Source organism: Narcine bancroftii, chromosome 1 (genome assembly GCF_036971445.1).
Source record: "Narcine bancroftii isolate sNarBan1 chromosome 1, sNarBan1.hap1, whole genome shotgun sequence".
In the NCBI taxonomy this organism is placed as follows: Eukaryota; Metazoa; Chordata; class Chondrichthyes; order Torpediniformes; family Narcinidae; genus Narcine; species Narcine bancroftii.
This window is the reverse complement of record NC_091469.1, coordinates 56,775,615-56,794,925: the sequence shown is the minus strand read 5'-3', so window position 1 is coordinate 56,794,925 and position 19,311 is coordinate 56,775,615. Positions and strand designations below refer to the sequence as shown.

Genomic DNA, 19,311 nt, shown 5'->3' with positions numbered 1-19,311 from the left:
ATTGTGATCACTCCTACCCAAAGGGCCTCGTACAACAAAATTGCTGAATAGCCCCTTTTCATTGCATAATACCCAGTCTAAAATGGCCTGCTCCCAAGTTGGTTCCTCGACATATTGGTCTAGATAACCGTCCAGTAAACATTCAAGAAATTCCTCCTCCTCAGTATAAGACATTGTTGAGGCCAAATTTAGAGTATTGTGTGCAGTTCTGGTTGCCAAACTACAGGAGGGTTGTCAGCAAGATTGAGAGTTCAGAGACGATTTACTAGGATGTTGCCAGGTCTTCAGGAGTTACAAGGAAAGATTAAACAGGTTAGGACTTTATTCCTTGGAGCATAGAAGAATGAGGGGAGATATGATTATGGTTTACAAAATTATGAGAGGTATAGACAGAGTAACTCCAAGTAGATTAGGAGAGATAAATACAAGAGGACATGGCTCTAGGATGAAAGGGGAATGGTTTAGAAGAAACATTAGGGGAACTTATTCATTCAGATCAGAGTGGTGGGAATGTGGAATGAGCTTCCATCTAACATGGTAAATGCAGGCTCTTAAGTCTTGAGAACAAATTAATAGATACATGGATGGGAAAGGTCTGGAGGTTTATGGGATGGGTACAGATTAGTGGGACTAGTGTAATGTTTCAGCACAGACAAGAAGGGCCAAATGGCCTGTTTGTAGTGATCTATGGTTCTATCTTCTCTCCTTGATGCCATCAACTGCCTTTTTCTCCTTTGCTACCTAACAATCCTGCAGTAAATTCTAGAAGCCAATAAAAATTGAAAATGCTAGAAATACCCATCTGAAAAAAAAATTAATATTTTCTTGAAAAAGAATCTCAGGGATATATGTGATATCAGGTAAATCTGAACTGTGATCTCAAGGGCATACAGGTTTAAAATGTCCAATGAGGACATTTAAATCAAATACACAACTTAAAATTTAAAAAAATGCACTCTTTCATAAGTTTGTATTGGAAGCCTGCAAAGCTGCAAACAGCAAATATGCATTGATAAGCCTTGGCTACTCAGCTGTCTCAAGGATAGACAAACCACTTTCCTTTTGCAAATGTTAGGCACTTCAATTCACTTGAGAATATATATGGAAAATCTGAGGTAATTTAACAAACTAAAAGTGCCATATGTGTTTCGTGTACAAATGAAAACCAGATAATGATTATTTTTGTAAACATAAATAAATGGGACAATTTGCATTTATTGCACAAGAATAATAGCATCCAATTTTAAAAGTAGAAATAGGTGTAACTTTTACAAATATGATTTATATAAAACTGGCAATGTAGAATTGGCAAATAAATGATCAATGATAAAATTCAGCGTTATTTGCCTTAATTCACAAATTTATGCTTAAAACTACCATATCTAGCAACTTCAAGAAGTTTCACTGTTCCAACAACCACTTCAAAGGTAGCTGTGCTCCAGAATGCACAATTATATTTCATACCATTTCCGAGGTTCCCTCTTGAAGACACCATAGCTACTATTTTTTGTTGAAAGTGTTTCACGGAATAGTCTGAGAGAACACATATTTTGAGCAACAGGAAGTGGAAATGGGTACTCTTCGCAATATACGAAACTTTGTTAACTGATGGTCAATTCGTTTTCGTCTAAATTTTAGAAATTCATTCTAAACTGATTTTACTCAGTGTTTACATTGCCTGCAGTCAATTTTTCTAACAACATTTCCACCCCTTTCACGTCTTTCATTGTCTTGAATGTGGGAATGAACTTCTTTAGTTCTTTTTTCATTTTCAGGGCGATATCCTCATTGGTACTTTGAAGAAGACTTAAAAAAGAAAAACATGTATTAGATCTCAAACTTAAATATTGATGCAATATTTCAAACAGGGAAAAAAAAGCACTCTCCCAATCTAAATTGAATAACAGAAATTTACTGAATTGAAACTGCATGAGTATACATCAAAAATAATTTACTGAAATACTTATTTGTGTAACATCGCAGACCAGCAGCAATAGAAATTCACCAAGACAGTGTTATTTTTAAAACAATATATTTATTAATAATTACTAATAATATAACACCTTACTTAAATCTACCCTAATTATGTACGAATATACTTGTGTGTATGTGTAGAATACGCAAACATTACAGCTTAGGCACAATTCTGGAAAGTTATTCCTACATTTCTGTCTTAGAAATCCTATGTTGAAACTCAGATTTTTAAACTGATGATCAGAAATAATTACAGAGGAGGTGAGAGATAGAGTGATCAGACTGCCGAAAACTCATGAATCCTTGTCGAGTTGCTTCAATAGAAATGTCCTTTCGTACAAATGTTTGCCACAACTCCCTTTTTCCTTGAGCAAGGGAAACAAAATGTGCAACTTCCATGATGTTTCCAAAACCTAGGCACGTATCAGTTGAAATGACCATCACAAAATGCTTATGATCCAATGTAGGAATTTGCCTGCTTCCTTTACCCAGATATGGGTCAATCAAAATGACCATTACAATAGTTACAGTGGTTCAATAATTCCTCTGACAAGGAGAATCAGCAAAAATGTCCATTTCCACAGAGCCATTCCACCCCTGTGTTTATCAGATGACTGGCTGATCAATACTGAATTCTATTACTTTTAGTGTGCTGTTATGAAAACCCAGCAGCAATAGACATTCACCAAGGCAAGTGGTTTTTAAAACAAAAGTTATTTTTAATCAACTTTAAACATGAAAATAAAATCAAACTTTAACTTAACTCTATACTTATACTTAACTATACTCTATACTAACCCAAATTAACCCCCTTCTAATTCTAAGCACACATGTATGTAATGTGTGTGTAAATTTAAGTTCTTTGGTTAACAGTTCAACCTCACTTCTTCTTCTTCCAAGTTCTCTGGATGCAGGAAATTCTTAATTCCGTGCACAGAATTTAACATGCATAAAGTTCATCAGGCTTTGGTGCTTGAAAGGTAAATGTTTACCACTCAGGAAGGTTCCTGTAGGGTTTGCAGAGAGAGATTTGTTGTTCCAGGATTTCCACAACTGAGGTACCACCATTAGTCACCTCAATGTCTCGCTGATGAAACTTGCCCCATCAGGGTTTTTCAGATGGTAACCTCTTTCTTTCAGGTTATGACAGACCTCCTCCTTTTCCACTTATTCCAAGAGAAACATCAGACAGATAGCACTTCCAGCCATCCACTGCTCTGGAACTTTTCATCAGTACTTCCTGGATTGCACTGTTCAGTGTCCCACACACACTGACTGAGAGAGCTTTTCTTCTCTTTCCAACTGAAACTCCAGTGAAAAGCAGGTGACGCTCACTTGCAAAACCCCCACCTTCTCCAGCAAACATCAGGAGTTCTTCCTTCTGCTCCCATCTGTTGTTAGATCAACAAAACCCAGAAGTGAGCACCCTGCTGAAAGATACTTGTAGTCATTCTGGCTCCAGTTCCAAACATTTTATGACATCAGTTCAATTAACACCTACTTGTGAAAGGTGCATAACATTCTCCAGAGATCTTCAATATTTCTTCAGTCTTTCAAAGTTTTAAAATGTGTGTAGGTATGCAACTTACTCGAAATCTTACCAAATTTCCCAAAATATTATAATCATGACAGTCCCAATCACATGACTCATCATCACTTGACCCTCTCTCATCATCTGTTTTCCCTGAATAAACAGCCATTGTTCTTGGTCTTAGCTGAGAGCATCAAACTTGTTTATAGTTCTGACCTGATGGTGCCATGCATCAACCCCCAAAGTGACACTCAGTAAATAAAACAGGAGCTTGTAATATTTGTAACACGTTTCTTATTATTTGTGGACAAATATTCACTACATTTAAAGGAATGATACCATTTAACAGAGGGTATGAAAATTGGGTTGAAGGAATTTTTATGATTGTATTAACAAGGAAGGTTACAAGTCACAAGTCTGAGAGTTGCAGATGGAGGAAAAAAAATGGAAAGACAATTCTATAAACGTACACTGCTGCGGTAGAAAGCAAAGGGTAGAGCTGACAAATAATTTGACTCACTGCCACTTAATGAACTACATTTACATTTCTTGATGGTGACTTACACAAGTGAGGTGACATGTAATTAAACAACAGTGATAACCATCATACTTCTTACTTATGCACTGTATAAGATTTAAGGAAGTTAAATGGTAGCCTTGCTACTACAGGTCACCCAGTGTCTCACTTTCTTTAAAGCCATGGTTTTTTTAAATTGCTGATCTAATTGACAAGATAACAATAATAATTATTACTGAATTTTGATACAATGAACACAGCAATCACCATGACCAGAACAACCAGATTAAAGCTTTCAGATCTATAATGTGCATTACTCCAAGTCCTTCTCCTTTCTCCAACAGCTACCTTCCATCTTTCCTTTAATGCATTTTTACTACCTTTGAACCACTTCTCCAATTCAGATTTCAGATTCAGATTTATTATCAGAGTACATACATAACATCATATACAACCCTGAGATTCTTTTTCCTGCGGGCATGGCAGAATTACCACCAATTGGTTAAAAAAAAAACTGTACACGGTGTATACATGTAAACAAATAAAGAAATGTAAACAGATAAAGGATGTAAACAAACTGCAATACAGAAAGAACACCAAAAAAAATCAATAAAGTGCACAAGAGTCCTTAAATGAGTCTCTTACTGAGTTTGTCATTGAGGAGTCTGATGGTGGAGGGGTAGCAGCTGTTCCTTAATCTGATGGTGCGAGTCTTATGGCACCAATACCTCTTTCCTGATGGCAGCAGTGAAAACAGAGCATGTGCTGGGTGGTGTGGGCCTTTGATGATTGCTGCTGTCTTCCAATGGCAGCATTCCTATAGATGTACTCAGTAGTGGGGAGGGTTTTGCCTGTGATGTCCTGGGGTGTGCTCACTACCTTTTGGAGGGTTTTACACTCAGGGGTATTGGTGTTCCCATATCAGACTGTGAGGCAGCCTGTCAGCACTCTTTCTGTAGAAATTTGCCAGGATTTCTGGTGTCATACCAAACCTCCTGAAACTCCTGAGGAAGTAGAGGCACTGACGTGCTTTCTTCACAATGCGATTGGTGCGTTGGATCCAGGAAAGGTCCTCCGAGAGAGTGACTCCCAAGAACTTGGGAGCTTACCCTCTCTACCTCTGATCCCCCATGATCACCGGATTGTATACCTGGCTTTCCTTTCCTGAAGTCAACAATCAGCTCCTTAGTTTTGGGGACATCGAGTCCAAAATTGTTGTACTATTCAGTCAAGTTTTCAATCTCCATCCTGTTTACTGACTCATCCCCTTCCTTTGTACAACCCACTACCATGGTATAATCAGCAAATTTGTAGATGGTGTATTTATAAATGGTGTTCCAAGTCACAGAGTCATTGGTGTAAAGTGAGTAGAGCAGGGGGGGGGGGGGCCTAATGACACAGGCCTGTGGAGATTATGGAGGAGATGTTCTTACCAATCTTCACTGATTGTGGTCTGGAAGTGAGGAAATCCATGATCCAATTACATAGTGGGGTGTTATCTCCCAGGTCTTAGAGCTTGCTAATCAGTTTTCATGGGATGATGGTGTTAAATGCCAAACTATAGTCGATAAAGAGCATCCTGATGTATGCATCTTTGCTGTCCAGGTGTTTCAGGGCTTTGTGTAGAGCCAGTGAGATGGCATCCACCATAAACCTATTTATACGAGAGGTGAACATGGAATGGATCCATGTCACCGCTCAGACAGGAGCTGATACGCTTCATCACTGTTGATTTAAGTGCCATTGGTTGATAGTCATTAAAGCAGGTTATTACACTCTTCTTGGGCACTGGTATGATTGATGCCTATTTGAAACAGGTAAACCATACCCTGCTGGAGTGAGATTTTGAAGATATCCATGAATACAATGGTCAGCACAGATTTTTAATACTCGTCTAGGATGCTTTCCTCAGATTCACTCTCCTGAAGGCAGCACACACATCATCCTCAGATACGGACAGGATGGAATCATCAGGGGATGTAGGGGTGCAGAGGGGTGGTTCTTCACTGTTACTGTCATCAAATTGGGCATAGAGGGAATTCTCAGTCTGATTTTGCATATCTCTTGTTTTGTAAAATGTATTGGAATCCCTCTTCATACATTGGGAACTCTAGAAAGCATGCTATGTCTATGTACTGACCATCATTGGTCTTCATGTACAAACAGTTAATCAGGCGCACAAAATCAGTGAACCGGTGCGGACGCGAAAGGCCAACATGGCCTGTTTCCGCTCCGTAAATGGTTATTATGGTTAAGTTATAGTCAAATCAGTGGCCAAATCAGTATATGAAAACTGCAAATTTTTTAATTGACTTTAAAAAGTACAAATCGTTATACTGAAACTAACAATCACTTTAAATTCTCACTTACCTACAAAGTATTATAGCTCCACGGTTTACTTGTGCCCATGAACGCATATTTTCAATGCCAACACGCTCTACTAATGTTCTTGCAAAGCATTCTGTAAGTAAACATAATTCAGCATTTTGTTAAGATTGTATTCTGGATCGGTTACACATTATAATAATGTAATTAATCCACAAATTACAAAGACACAATAAGAAGAGGCCATTACATAATTACTGGCTTTTCCAAGAAACATTTTTGGAATACCAGTGCAAAGAATCAACATAATTTAGTTCAATTTGATTTTGGTTTAACAGCATTCAAAAAGGTTTCCAGAAGTGTTGAAATATCATTGTGCACACAATAGTAATCTTTATATCATTGTTTCCACAATTAATCTGGTGTGCATTTCATAAACTTTATACCAAGAATGAATGTTTATACTCTGCAAGCAAGCAATAAACCTTTAATGCAGGCTTAAAATAAGTTTATCATTTCAACATGTCTTGATTCAATCCAAAATTTAGATGAAGTAGGTGACCCTGCACTAACAATTTAAAACAAGACCACCATGCAAAGCAACACTATTGGAGTCAAATAGATAAAAGTATGATGAAAATTCTGCCTCATTTTTCTATCTTCAGTTGAGGATTAGCTAAACAACTTTAATACATTTTGTGTTGGTATTAAATGGATGATCACATGTCCTCTTTACCCCAACCATTATTAATTTTGACTAGAATAGGTAGACATTAAGACAGATTTCTAATAAAATCTTAGACCAAATTGTTCAGGTACCTAAATACTTCACCAATGTACATGTTAAAGATTTTTTTGTGAGGCATTTTCAGCTCATGTGATCAAACCAGTACTTTGCTTAGTTTCCTTTAAATTTTGATTTATGGGATGAGGTTGTCAACTGCACAGTCAGCATTTACTGGGATCCATGAATTCCTTCAAATAGTCTCATGAAAATACTGTTTGACGAGGAGCTTCAGACGGTGACGATGAAAGAACTACAATGCATTTGAAAGTCACGGGGTGTGTGTGTGTGTGTGTGTGTGTGTGTGTGTGTGTGTGTGTGTGTGTGTGTGGTCATTGCTCTGTGGTATCTACTATAGGTTCTGTTTCAATAACCATAGCCACAAACAACAGGATTGTTTTTTTCATTGAGCAACAAATGTTCTTGTAAATGGAAATACTGGATTCATGATGAACTACAAAGATAGGACTGCAAAAATATGTAGGGGAATAGTGATGTTGATGTTTTATAATTGGCAAAAGCTCAATTGTTGCAGCCAAGTTGTTTAAAAATGAAATTGTAGTGGCCTGCGGCTGTAGACACTGTTCAAACACTGCAATCGAGCGAGCTGCACAAGGCATCAGTGGTCTGTTCCCATAGGCCGCTGCAAAATGGGCTCTGCCAACCAATCACTACCCAGGGCGGTACAAACCACACCCGCTGATGACACTGCCACAAAATGGGCCGATCCAGCCAATCGCCAATGGTGGGTCATGAGGACACCAATCAGAGCCTGAAGAAGCACGGGTCACACCCGTCGGTCATGTGGCAGTCAAGGGCAGCCTGACTATATAAAAGAGAGCAGCCAGTTAATTAAATCAATGTGAACTGCACGCCTTATGTGCCTTATTTCTGAACCTTATGACTCACCACAGTGCTGACCCTTAATGGTCCAAATGGTGTTTTTGGACCCAACGCTGGATATCAAAATGGAAGACCAACCTTCAAACAATGTGGTCTCCCTGAAGCTGCTGAGCTTCTGGATGTCGCAGCCATGGATGTGGTTCCAGCAAGCTGAGGCACAGTTCACCATTCACTGGATCTCTGTCAACGACACGAACTACTAACATGTAGCAAGTGCCCTCAACCAGGATCCCACGGTCCAAATAATCAGCTTCCTTCAGCAGACCCCAGAGCAAGGGAAGTATGTGGCCATCAAAGAGCTACTAACCCACACTTTTGGGCTCCTGAGGCACGAGCGCACAGCCCAACTGTTCCATATGGATGGTTTGGGGGACAGGGCTCCTTCCGCCCTCACGAGGAATGTGCTCACTCTCAATAATGGCCACACCTCTTGCCTGCTGTTTCAGCAGATCTTTCTGGAGCGGTTGCCTGAAGAAATCCAGCTGCTCATTGAAGAGGATTTGCCCAAGTGGCCGACGAAGAGAGATGTCTGCGCTATGCTGGAAACTGACGATGGCTCGAAAACAGCGACCAGCCAGGAAGCCCAACGACCAACCACCTGAGCGATGGACCCCACCGGTGAGCCGCACTGCTTTTAATCACCAACAGTGGGGTACAGAAGCCTGTCAATGCCATTCCCAGGAAACGCCAGAGCCATCCACGGCTGGCATACGTCAAAGCCTATTTCATATTCGAGACTCCTTATCGGGCCACCAGTTCCTGGTTGACACTGTGGCTGATGTCAGTGTCCTCCCCCAGCCTCTGCCTCCTGCAGCCGAAGGATAGGATGAGAACTAAGGGCTGCCAATAACTCAAACATATGTACCTTTGGCACTCGCACCATTTCCCTTCATTTTGGCAACTGCCATTTTACCTGGAGGTTCACTTTGGCATCCGTTCGACAGCCATTACTGTGGGCCGACTTCCTCCAAGCCAATATCTCTTCTGGTGGATATTAAGGGACAGAGGGTGCTACATTCAAAGACTTTCCAGTCCCTTTTACTCGGTGGCACTAGACTAATGGCCCCACACCTACATTCTGTGACTGCTTCTGACAATGCATTTGCACGCATTATTGCCGAATTTCCTTCCATTACACACATTTCACCTCTAAACATCCAAACATGAGGTGCGGCACTAGATCCTCACTAAAGGACCTCCCCTCCATGCTAGAGTGTGCCATCTGCCACCTGAGAAACTTAACTTGGAAAGGGAGGAATTTTGTAAAATGGAGGAGCTGGGAATTGTACAGTCTGTGGGCCTCACCGCTCCACAAGGTGCCTAAAGCATCAGGAGGGTGGAGGCCACATGGAGACTACCGATGCCTCAATAATGCCACCACACCCGACAAGTATCCGGTCCCCCACATACAAGACATCACCGTTAACCTTCAGGGGGCCCAAATATTCTCAAATGTTGACTTAATCTGGGGCTATCAACAAATCCCAGTCCATCCAGATGATCTCCAAGACCGCCATTATCACCCCCTTGGAACTTTGTGAGTTCCTCTGGATGCAGCTCAAACCTTCCAGAGTTCATGAATGCAGTGGGCCAGGATCTCAAATTTGTTTTGTTCTATCGCGATGATATTCTGATAGCTAGCTGTGACCATGACGAGCAGGCTGCTCATTTACAATTTTTGTGCACTCGCCTGAGTGAATATGGGCTCACCATTAACCCAGCAAAATGCCAGTTCAGCCATGAGACTATTGACTTCTTTGGGCACTAGATCAATAAAGATGGGGGCAGGTCACTGCCCAAGAAGTAAATGCCATTCAGTCATTTGCTAGGCCAAATACAGTCAAGGACCTACAAGAATTCACCAGTATGATTAATTTTTAACAATCGATTCATACCGGCAGTAGCCCACATCATGAGGCCATTATTCTCCCTCATTTCCAGTCACAAGAAAGACATTATATGGATAAATAAGGCAACTGAAGCTTTTCAATTGGCTAAGGATGCTCTGGTCAATGCAACGCTACTGTTGCACCCTAAGCCTAATGCGCTGACAGTCCTCACAGTGGATGCTTCCAATACCGCAGTCGGGGGTGTGCTTGAGCAGCTGGTGTATGGACAATGGCAGCCACTAGCCTTTTTTAGCAAGCATCTCCAGCCACCAGAACTGAAATACAGTGCATTCGATCACAAACTGTTGGCTCTATACCTGGCATTGAGACATTTTCGATATTTCCTAGAGGACACGAAATTCTAGATCTTCACCAACCATAAACCACTTATCTTTGCTTTCAGCAAGTTTCAGATCCATGGTCAGCCAGGCAACAGACACCTTTCTTATATTTCAGAATTCTCCACCGGCCTTAGTCACATCGCAGGAAAATCCAATGTGGTGGGTGATGCATTGATTCAACCTGCTTTTTCCACCATACATACCCCCACCCCAGACATCGACTACATGGCCTTGGCAAAAGGACACAAGTGGATCCTGACATTCCTGCTTATTAGACTGCAGTAACCGGGTTGCAGCTGGAAGACGTTCCAATTAGCCCAGGTAAAATTAATCTTTTGTGTGACACAGCTACTGATAAGCCATGCCCAATCATCCTGGCCAATTGGAAAAGACAAATTTTCAACATGGTCCACAATCTGGCACACCCCTCCATTAGGACCATTGTCAGAATGGTAGTTGACTGATTCATCTGGCATGGCCTCAGTAAAGAGGTCAGCTAGTGGGCAAAGAGTTGCACACAATGTCAGTCTGCTAAGACCTAGACACATGTTAAGGCCCCCTCTCCAGATTTTCGAACCACCACAGTGAAGGTTCAGCTACATACACGTGGACATTGTTGGCCTACTACTGGTGTCATGGGGTGCCCAAAACCTGCTCACTGCTGCAAACTATTCAACCAGGTGGCCCGAAGAAGTTCTGTTACCTGAGGTATCCATCAAGACATGTGCTAGGGCCCTGCTAAACAACTGGGTGGCGCGCTTTGCGGCCCCAGAACATCTCATCTCCAATAGAATTACCTCCAGTCTAAGGGCAGCCTTGGCCAATACCCTTGGAACCCACTCCACCAGACAATGGCACATCACCCACAAGCAACGGATTGGTGGAGAGGTTCCAGAGGCACCACAAATCAGTACTCAAGCCAGACGCTCAGGGCTCAACTGGACAAATGAGCTGCTGAGGGGCCTCCTGGGCATTCAAACTGCACCCAAGGAGGACTTCAATACATCCTTGCCGAGATGGTGTACGGTGCGCCCTTAGTCATCCCTGAATTCTTCGCTAGTAACCTGGAAGACCCACTAGACGCTGCCCTAGCCAGACTGCGCAAATGCTTGGGAATGCACTTCCCAAAGTGCATGGCCATCCCCGGTCTATAGTCCCCAAAGGCCTCAAGAACTGTAAATATGTTTTTGTGAGGTGTAGTGCTCACTGGCCACTGCTCCAAAGACCGTACGAGGGGCCATATCATGTCCTCTGACACAATGGGACCACCTGCATTCTGGACATCAGCAGCAAGGAAGAGACTTTTATGATTGACCAGCTCAATTCAGTATATTTGGTCAGCAGTCAACCAATTACACTCTCAATCCCTCACCGCAGGGAGGAGGGAGGGGGTCGTGCCGTGGCCACATGCTGACACAGAAGAGACCGTTCAAACATGGCAATTGAGTGGTCTGTACAAGGCGTCAGCGGCCTGTTCCCATCAGCCACTGCAAAACGTACTCAGCCAGCTAATTGCCAGCAATGGATCATGAAAGGACCAATTGGCGCCCAGGGCAGCACAAATAACACCAGTGGATAATGCTGCATCAAAACTGGCCAATCCAGCCAATTGCCGAAGGCGAATCATGAGGACACCAATCAGAGCCTGAAGGAACATGGGTCACGTCCATCAGTCACATGGCAGCAGGGTCAGCCTGATATATAAAAGAGAGTAGCCAGTTCATTAATCAGTGTCAACTACACTCCTTGTTGTGTGTGTCTTATTTCCAAGCTATAACCTCGAGGCACGCCACAAAATATTGTAAAGAGCTTCAAGACAATTTCCATTTCAAGGAATTTCCATTTAGTGTAGGATAAACATTGGAACAGAGGAAATAAAATGAGCAGCCTCACTGAAGCCGAGGGCAACATCAGTGACAAAAGTTATTAGAAGAAACTCGCTTATAAACACATCTTTTGAAATGCTCTTCTCTGTCTCTCACCATCCAAAATATTTTAGACAGACACACAACACATTAGCAGGCCCTTTCAAGCCCATGCTGGCTAGTAACACCCAGATGACCTACAACCCCAGTAGGTTTTGAATGGTGGGGAAAAAATTGGAGCAAACTCACTCAGACACAGAGAGAACATACAAAGTCCTTACAGACAGCACCAAGTGCTGTAAGAGTGTTTTACTAACTGCTACACTAACTGTGCTGCCCTGGGAAAAATGATCACGTGTCTAATAACACTATACACTGTGACAAAAATAATTCAACAAGTTCCAAAAAACACATTGTAAAATCAATGCAACTTCTCCTACCTGTCTTTCCAAGTTCTTTCATCTTTGCATCTTGCTCTATTAACCATTTGAGAACAAGGTGGCCTGCTGGATGTTCTGCCATGTGGAGCTAAAGAAAGGAAAGGAGGAAACCAATTATACTTCAGTGCTCCAATTATCAATTTTCCTAGACTAAACTCTTCAAATTCAGCCATAACCCTGAACTGCAAAATGATAAATTGGACATTTGACAATGATATTTGAACAAAGATCTTGAACTTTTAAAACGCTGCACCAGTCTTTGAATTTATTTTATAACTAGTGGAAAATGACAACACAAGGATAACATATCCCAATGGGTAGGCTTTTTAATTGCCTGCAAAAACTCAAAATCTTGGAACTAACTAATGGTATTTAATTGGACTAATTTATTCCATTGAATATACTTTAACCATAAATTGTTTAGTCAATTCACTAGTTATGAATGAAAGGTAGTTTTGCTGCACTTGATTAAGCACTGCAAAAAGAATAATGGCAGAATAAATGTGATATTTACACAGTAAGAAAGCCACCCTTTAGCAATGAAGATGAATAATTAATTAAAGCAACTGCATGGTCCTTAAGGTATATTGGTTGTTCTTGAAAATGCAGGACAACTTACTGAGCACAAACTAAAAGTGACTAAAAAAAAAGTTGTACTTATTCTTCCTTGGAAATACAAGGCAATCTAATTATTTGAAATGCTGAATGTTTAATTCCAGACACTGAAGTTAAAAACAAAAGTTGTGCACTTGTACATTACCTCACCATTGTTATCTCCAGGCTCAAAAGTTTCTGCTGCGATGCTAGCTATAGCATTCATGGAAGGCTGCACATCACCAATGGCACACCCAAGAATATCTGCCACAATAACACTTGTTGCTTTGTTCCTCACTATTTCACGAGCATTCTCCTGCAAATATTGCAGCAAATGTGGCGAGATGGCTTCAAGCAGCTCACGATGACGAATGTTTGAATCCTTCTTACTAGTATAATAAAAAAATGACTGTTTTGTTTCATTTTATATCAAATACATCAAACATTGCAGGTTACAGAACATTGAATCAACTCCAGCATATTCTTTTCTCTCTCAGATTATCCAAAACTATCTTTGACCTTTCTTCCTCTTTCCCAAAATTGGTATGCATCTTTTACAAAAGCTCTGAGTGAAAATTTACAAAATAACTGACAATAACAGCCTTCCTGTTCAATGTGTAAAAATGACATAATAAAGCACAGAAAAATATTGTGAATAAGAAGCAGACTATTTTTCTACAAATAGAAACAGGATCACATTTACCAATCAATAATTCAAATTGAAGGTGGCAAAAGTAATGATAATGTTAACAACAATTAGGGCAACCAAGGCTACACTTCATATGCTGCCTCACAGTTCTAGAGATCAGGCTCAATTAAGGTTTTTCCATACATTGATTAAGAGTTCAAGCCCAAAACACCTTTATCTTTGCTACATAAAGTACACTGCTTGACCTGCTGCGTTTCTCCAGCGTTGTGTTTTTACTTCAACCACGGTAACTGTAGACTGTTGTGTTTCACCAGGTTCAACCCTGACCTCTGGACCATCTGTGTGGAGTTTAACAGTCTTCCATTGACTGCATGGATGTGCAAGCTGATTGGTTAATTGCCACTGTAAATTGCCCCTGGTGTGTGAGATGTGCTCCACATTATGCAAAATTGCGATATGGGAGCGGTTGTCCTTCCCCAAGACGCTAGTTGGCTTTGGTCTTGAGAAGAATTAGGGGCAACCCTTTCAAACAGGAAGGCCCTAAGGGGGCTTAACAGGTGAATATTGAGATGTTTTCACGAGTGAAGGTCAAAAACTACAGGACACAGCTACCAAATAAGGGGCCAATCATTTAAAACTGAAGTGCTTAGAAAACTTTTCCTTTCAATTAATTATTGGGAATTGTTCAGGCTGGCACAAATCAGTTATGATTATTAGTGAATGAAGGAATAGGCCGGGTCTACCATTGCTCATTCCTGCTTCTAATTTCTTGTGTTCTTATTGTCTCACTAAAATTAAAAGATCAAAAGGGTTCCTTCAACACAACAGCTGTTGTTAATTGAACAAATAAATAATTCTGACCTGTGAACATTGCCATCACCTTGTTGTAGAAGTTTAATAATTTCCGGCACGGTGTGTGCGGGGTCCCTCGGGCTTAGTAGATAAAGCAAAACCTTCTTGCCATATTTATTGTTGATTAAGTTAGGCAAGGAACTGATTATTTCCTGTAAATTGATAGTGTTAGATACCAAAAAGTACCGTTATTGAGATTTAATGAGCAAGTATTAAATTTAAATTGTGCAACAGAAAATAGGCCAAAAATCTTGTTAAAACAAAATCTACTTTTTCCTTTTACTTTAAGTAATTCTTTATTTGATAATTGGTTTAGTAAAGGTTTACAGAGAATAAAAGATTGTTTCTTAGGATCTTTTTTCTTAACTTTGGATCAATTAAAAGTTAAATACAATATACACAATAATACAATTTTTGTATATTATCAATTAAAAATGTATTTGAAAGAGAGACTGGGAGCAGATTTAAGACTCCAAAAACAAAGTCAATTTAAAGATATAATAACAGATACATTTGTTGTTAAGAAATTTATTACTAATATGTATATAAAATTACAAGATACTGCAAAGAAAAGAGATTGATACAAATCAAAAATCCGATGGGAGAAAGATTTAAATATACAAATTCAGGAGGAGATTTGGTCAAAATTATGTTATGAAAGTGTTACGAGTACAGTAAATGTTAGATATCAAATGGTTCAATATAATTTTCTTCATCAATTGTATTATACTCCATATAAGTTAAATAGACAATCCTAATTATTCAAATAAGTGTTTTCAATGTGCGAAAGAAATAGGGACTTTTTTTTGCATTCAGTGTGGTCTTGTGAAAAAGTGGAGAAGTTTTGGAATGAACTGAGTTTATTATTAGGGCAAACTATGAAGATAACAATACCAAAGGAACCAAGAATATTTTTACTTGGAGATATTTATGAAAAGGATATAATATTGAAATTGAACAAATACCAAGAAAAAATGTTTAAGTCTTGCAATAGCAACTGCAAAGAATGTACAGCGATATCATGGAAAGATGATAGAGAAGTGTTATTAAGTAGGTGGTATAATGAGATGCAAAATTACATACCTTTGGAAAAAAAAACGTATAGTTTAAGGAATCGAGTTGAATTTTTTTTTTTATGTAGTATTTGGAAACCATACATGGATTTTATGGATAATTTTATGTCCACCTCTTCTATCTTATCCACTCCTCTTAATTAGTAATTTTTAATAACAATTAATTATTGCATATGCTAATATTAAATGGTAGGTGTTTCTTTTCTTTCTTTTTCTTACTTTTGGATGGGAGGGGGATGGGGAGAAAATATATAAAAGTACTTTTTTTGTATCATTATATCATTATTTGATTAATGTCATTCATTTTTCCTGTAATGATGCAAACAATTAAATAAAATTTTAAAAAAAAAGAAAATAAGCCAAGTCAATTCAGTCATGCTGTTTAACATTTTAGATTTCCCTCTTTATTAAAACCCCCCTGAACTTTTACTGGGACTTGTCTTCACTGCTGACAGCTCCCAAACTAAACCACAAATATGAAACAGCACCCTAAAAACTTAGCCAAGAGTCACTTAACAAATTTGCAAAACTGTTATCCAAAAATCAGCAGCTAATTCATTCAACAGTCACTGGATTGGGGTATATAACAGCCAGGTCCTGTGCTTTCTAATTATGCTCAAACTAGAAAGCAAGTTTGGATGCCAGAAAAGGTTAGAAATCCAAATAAGCTACAGCTGTACTGAAAGGTTCCTGGTTTTCATTGGCAAAACATCCCATATTTGAGATTACATTTTAGAAAGAAAAGCCCACAATCTGACATGCCCTTTGGACTATGATCTTAAAGACACTTTGCTACACAGAAATATTCATAGCTTTCTCAACAGTTATACATCCCTGAAAAAAAAATGTTTATTTGATTTTAATTCCAGATTTCATCCTCACCTGTATATATTTTGCTGAAATATAAAGTACATCAGTAAACAAGATTTTATTAAACTTTATGAAATGATACACAGTGTGACAGGGATCTGGAATGCTGCTTGAAAGGCTAATGGAGACAGATTTTAAACATGCATCAACGTGTACTTGAGTCATATGCAAAGGGGTTGGAACGTTGAAATAGGTTGAGTACTTTTCTTTCTACCAGCACAAGCACATTTTCTGTGGGTTTTTTTTTAAATTGCATAGATTAATTTTCAAAGATATTGTATCAATTCCTTTGGTTGGACAACTGTACATTTTGAAGTTAACTGCACTGCCAATAAAGTATTTGGAATGGAATTAGTTTAGATATAAAAGGTGCTCATTATAAATTACATCTTCTTGGTGACGCAAGAGGGATTTTGTTTGAAGTATTCATTACCAGCAAGAAACATGACACTAATGCACAAGGATGCTACAAAGGGAGATACATGATACATTCAAAACAAATATTCAAAAAGTGACTACTTACCGACAGAATTATCTGTTTTACAAGTTTTGTGTCATCTATACAGTCAAATGCTGCTATGAGAACCAAATGTGAAAATTCACCCTGCAAACCAATTTTAAAAACGATAGGTCAGTTTTTCTGAAATGAATAATATGTATAATTATCCTCTTCTACTTTCCCATCAATTAGAAAATAATATCTTTTGAATTAAGCCAAGAAGAACCACATCTCAAGTATTAACTCTTTAACTCACCACTATTTCTGGAAAGACTAACTGTGAAGGAGTGATCCTATTCATAGTCCAATATTTATTAGTAATTAAGAACAAAGCCTAAAATTGCGACAAATATGTTATAAAATAAATAATGCTGGAGATTTGCTCCAACAACAAAGCAATTGACCTGATATCCAGAGTTAGGATTTGTAATGTTCAATGCTTCCAATCTTCTAGCGAGAGAGCTTTATTTTAGCCTCCTGTCATACACAGTACAACATAGGCTAGAGGAAATTAAATTTAACTTAGTACTGGCAGGGATCTGTTCACTGTCACAAGCAGATCTCATCATCATTAAATGTTGAACATTTGAATCTGATAATGACCAACTGACCAATTCTTGATTAAATAACAAGAATGATAAGGTTCCATCTTTCCAGTAACCTGCTTACTTATCCCCACCATCACAATTGTTTATTTTAAAGTTTTGAAATTCTGGCACAGATCAAATAAATTCATAACTTACATTTGCAATCTTCTCAACATAAGTCTTCATTGTTTTCACAATAACTTTTCGGTCCTGGGAAGAAATTAAGCAAATTTTTTTTTGAAGATTTGTAAATCAACTTTAATCAAAGAGTAATCAATCTAATTAATTAGAGTTTCTTCTGATTATCATCTCCTTTCAATGATTTCAACATTCTGATTTTATTCCAATTAGTTCCTATTCTCCCTTATTAACTTTTTCCCCTCTTCTGAATTTACTGGAATGTAAATGGAATTGCCTTGTTCTGATCCAATGCTATCAAAATGACATAATATTTATATCACTACCGGGGCCAACTGTGAATATCTACTGTGCATTTTCCTTTTCTCTTCCTTTTTTTATTTTTATTTATTTTTCCCCCTCTCAGTGACTTCTTATTTGTACTTCAAAAGTCAGTATGTTTTGTATAACTGAGAAGCTCTCGTGAGTAAAACTTTCGTGGCATCTGTACTTGTGCATTTAAGAATAAATGTTCATTCATTTAAATTTAGACGTAGAGCACGGTAACAGGCCATTTTGTTCATATTGCTCAATTTACACCCCATTAATCTACACCCCTGGTACATTTTTTTAATTGTGAACTGTGGGAGGAAACCAGAGCCCCAGGAGAAAACCCATGCAGACACTGGGAGAACGTACAAACTCCTTACAGACAGTGCAGGATTCTAACCCTGGTCCAGTCCTGATCTCTGGAACTGCAAAGGCATTGTGCTAACCGCTATGCCAACTGCACCGCCCTCAATCAGCAGTTCACACCAAAGTAAGTTAGCAGGCATTTCATCCAGAATTCTCGTAAAACTTTCATATATTTGCAGCTTCACAGATATAACAATGAATGCCATTGATATTTTTAATTCAAAGTTTATCAGGCCACTTATGATGAACTACAGTACCCCACCTCCAGAATCTCATTGACACTGACAAAAAGCTAACAGAAATTGGGAATTGAATATGGCCTAAATAAGGTTGTGAGCAATTGAGCTTCTGGGAAGCCCTCGTGGCTTCTTCATATTATTACCAATTTGCAAGCCCAAATAACAGTACAAATTTAAAATCAGTTTACAAAATATACAGTTCAGAATATGTAAATAAATTTAAATTGAAGAATTAAAGTGGAAGGCAGAAGTACTTGAGTACTATTTGGACAACAATGTGATTTTTTTTTAAATCCTTGGATAAAATAGATTATAATAATTCACTGCTTTCCAAACTCAAAAGGGACAACAACAAAAAAACTAGCCACTCCAAAAAGATTCTGCTCTGTTCAACTTACTTTGGGGGTCCCATGCCATAAACACTGCATGGCTACTCTGCTTCCATCGTGCGTATGTGCCATGTAGATGACTGCTTCTCTCAGTGATTCGATCATTTCCTAAATTCAGAAATTACATTACTTCCACTATTATGTGACAATATTAAAATTAATACTCACTCTGGATAT

At 38.9% G+C, this 19,311-nt stretch overlaps 1 protein-coding gene across 4 annotated transcripts in view; it reads right to left on the bottom strand.

Moving 5' to 3' along the window:
* Nucleotides 1–1,195: 1,195 nt before the first annotated feature.
* Nucleotides 1,196–19,311, bottom strand: part of pum3 (pumilio RNA-binding family member 3) — a 46,220-nt gene continuing 28,104 nt past the window's right edge. For all 4 annotated transcript variants that reach the window (XM_069927407.1, XM_069927387.1, XM_069927398.1 and 1 more), the window contains 8 exons: nucleotides 19,144–19,242; nucleotides 17,850–17,903; nucleotides 17,131–17,211; nucleotides 14,674–14,816; nucleotides 13,330–13,552; nucleotides 12,570–12,657; nucleotides 6,393–6,483; nucleotides 1,196–1,806 (listed from right to left, as the gene is read on the bottom strand). In XM_069927407.1, the coding sequence (XP_069783508.1) occupies nucleotides 1,659–1,806; nucleotides 6,393–6,483; nucleotides 12,570–12,657; nucleotides 13,330–13,552; nucleotides 14,674–14,816; nucleotides 17,131–17,211; nucleotides 17,850–17,903; nucleotides 19,144–19,242 (927 nt within the window). In that variant the 3' untranslated portion in view covers nucleotides 1,196–1,658. The remainder of the gene's footprint in view (nucleotides 1,807–6,392; nucleotides 6,484–12,569; nucleotides 12,658–13,329; nucleotides 13,553–14,673; nucleotides 14,817–17,130; nucleotides 17,212–17,849; nucleotides 17,904–19,143; nucleotides 19,243–19,311) is intronic.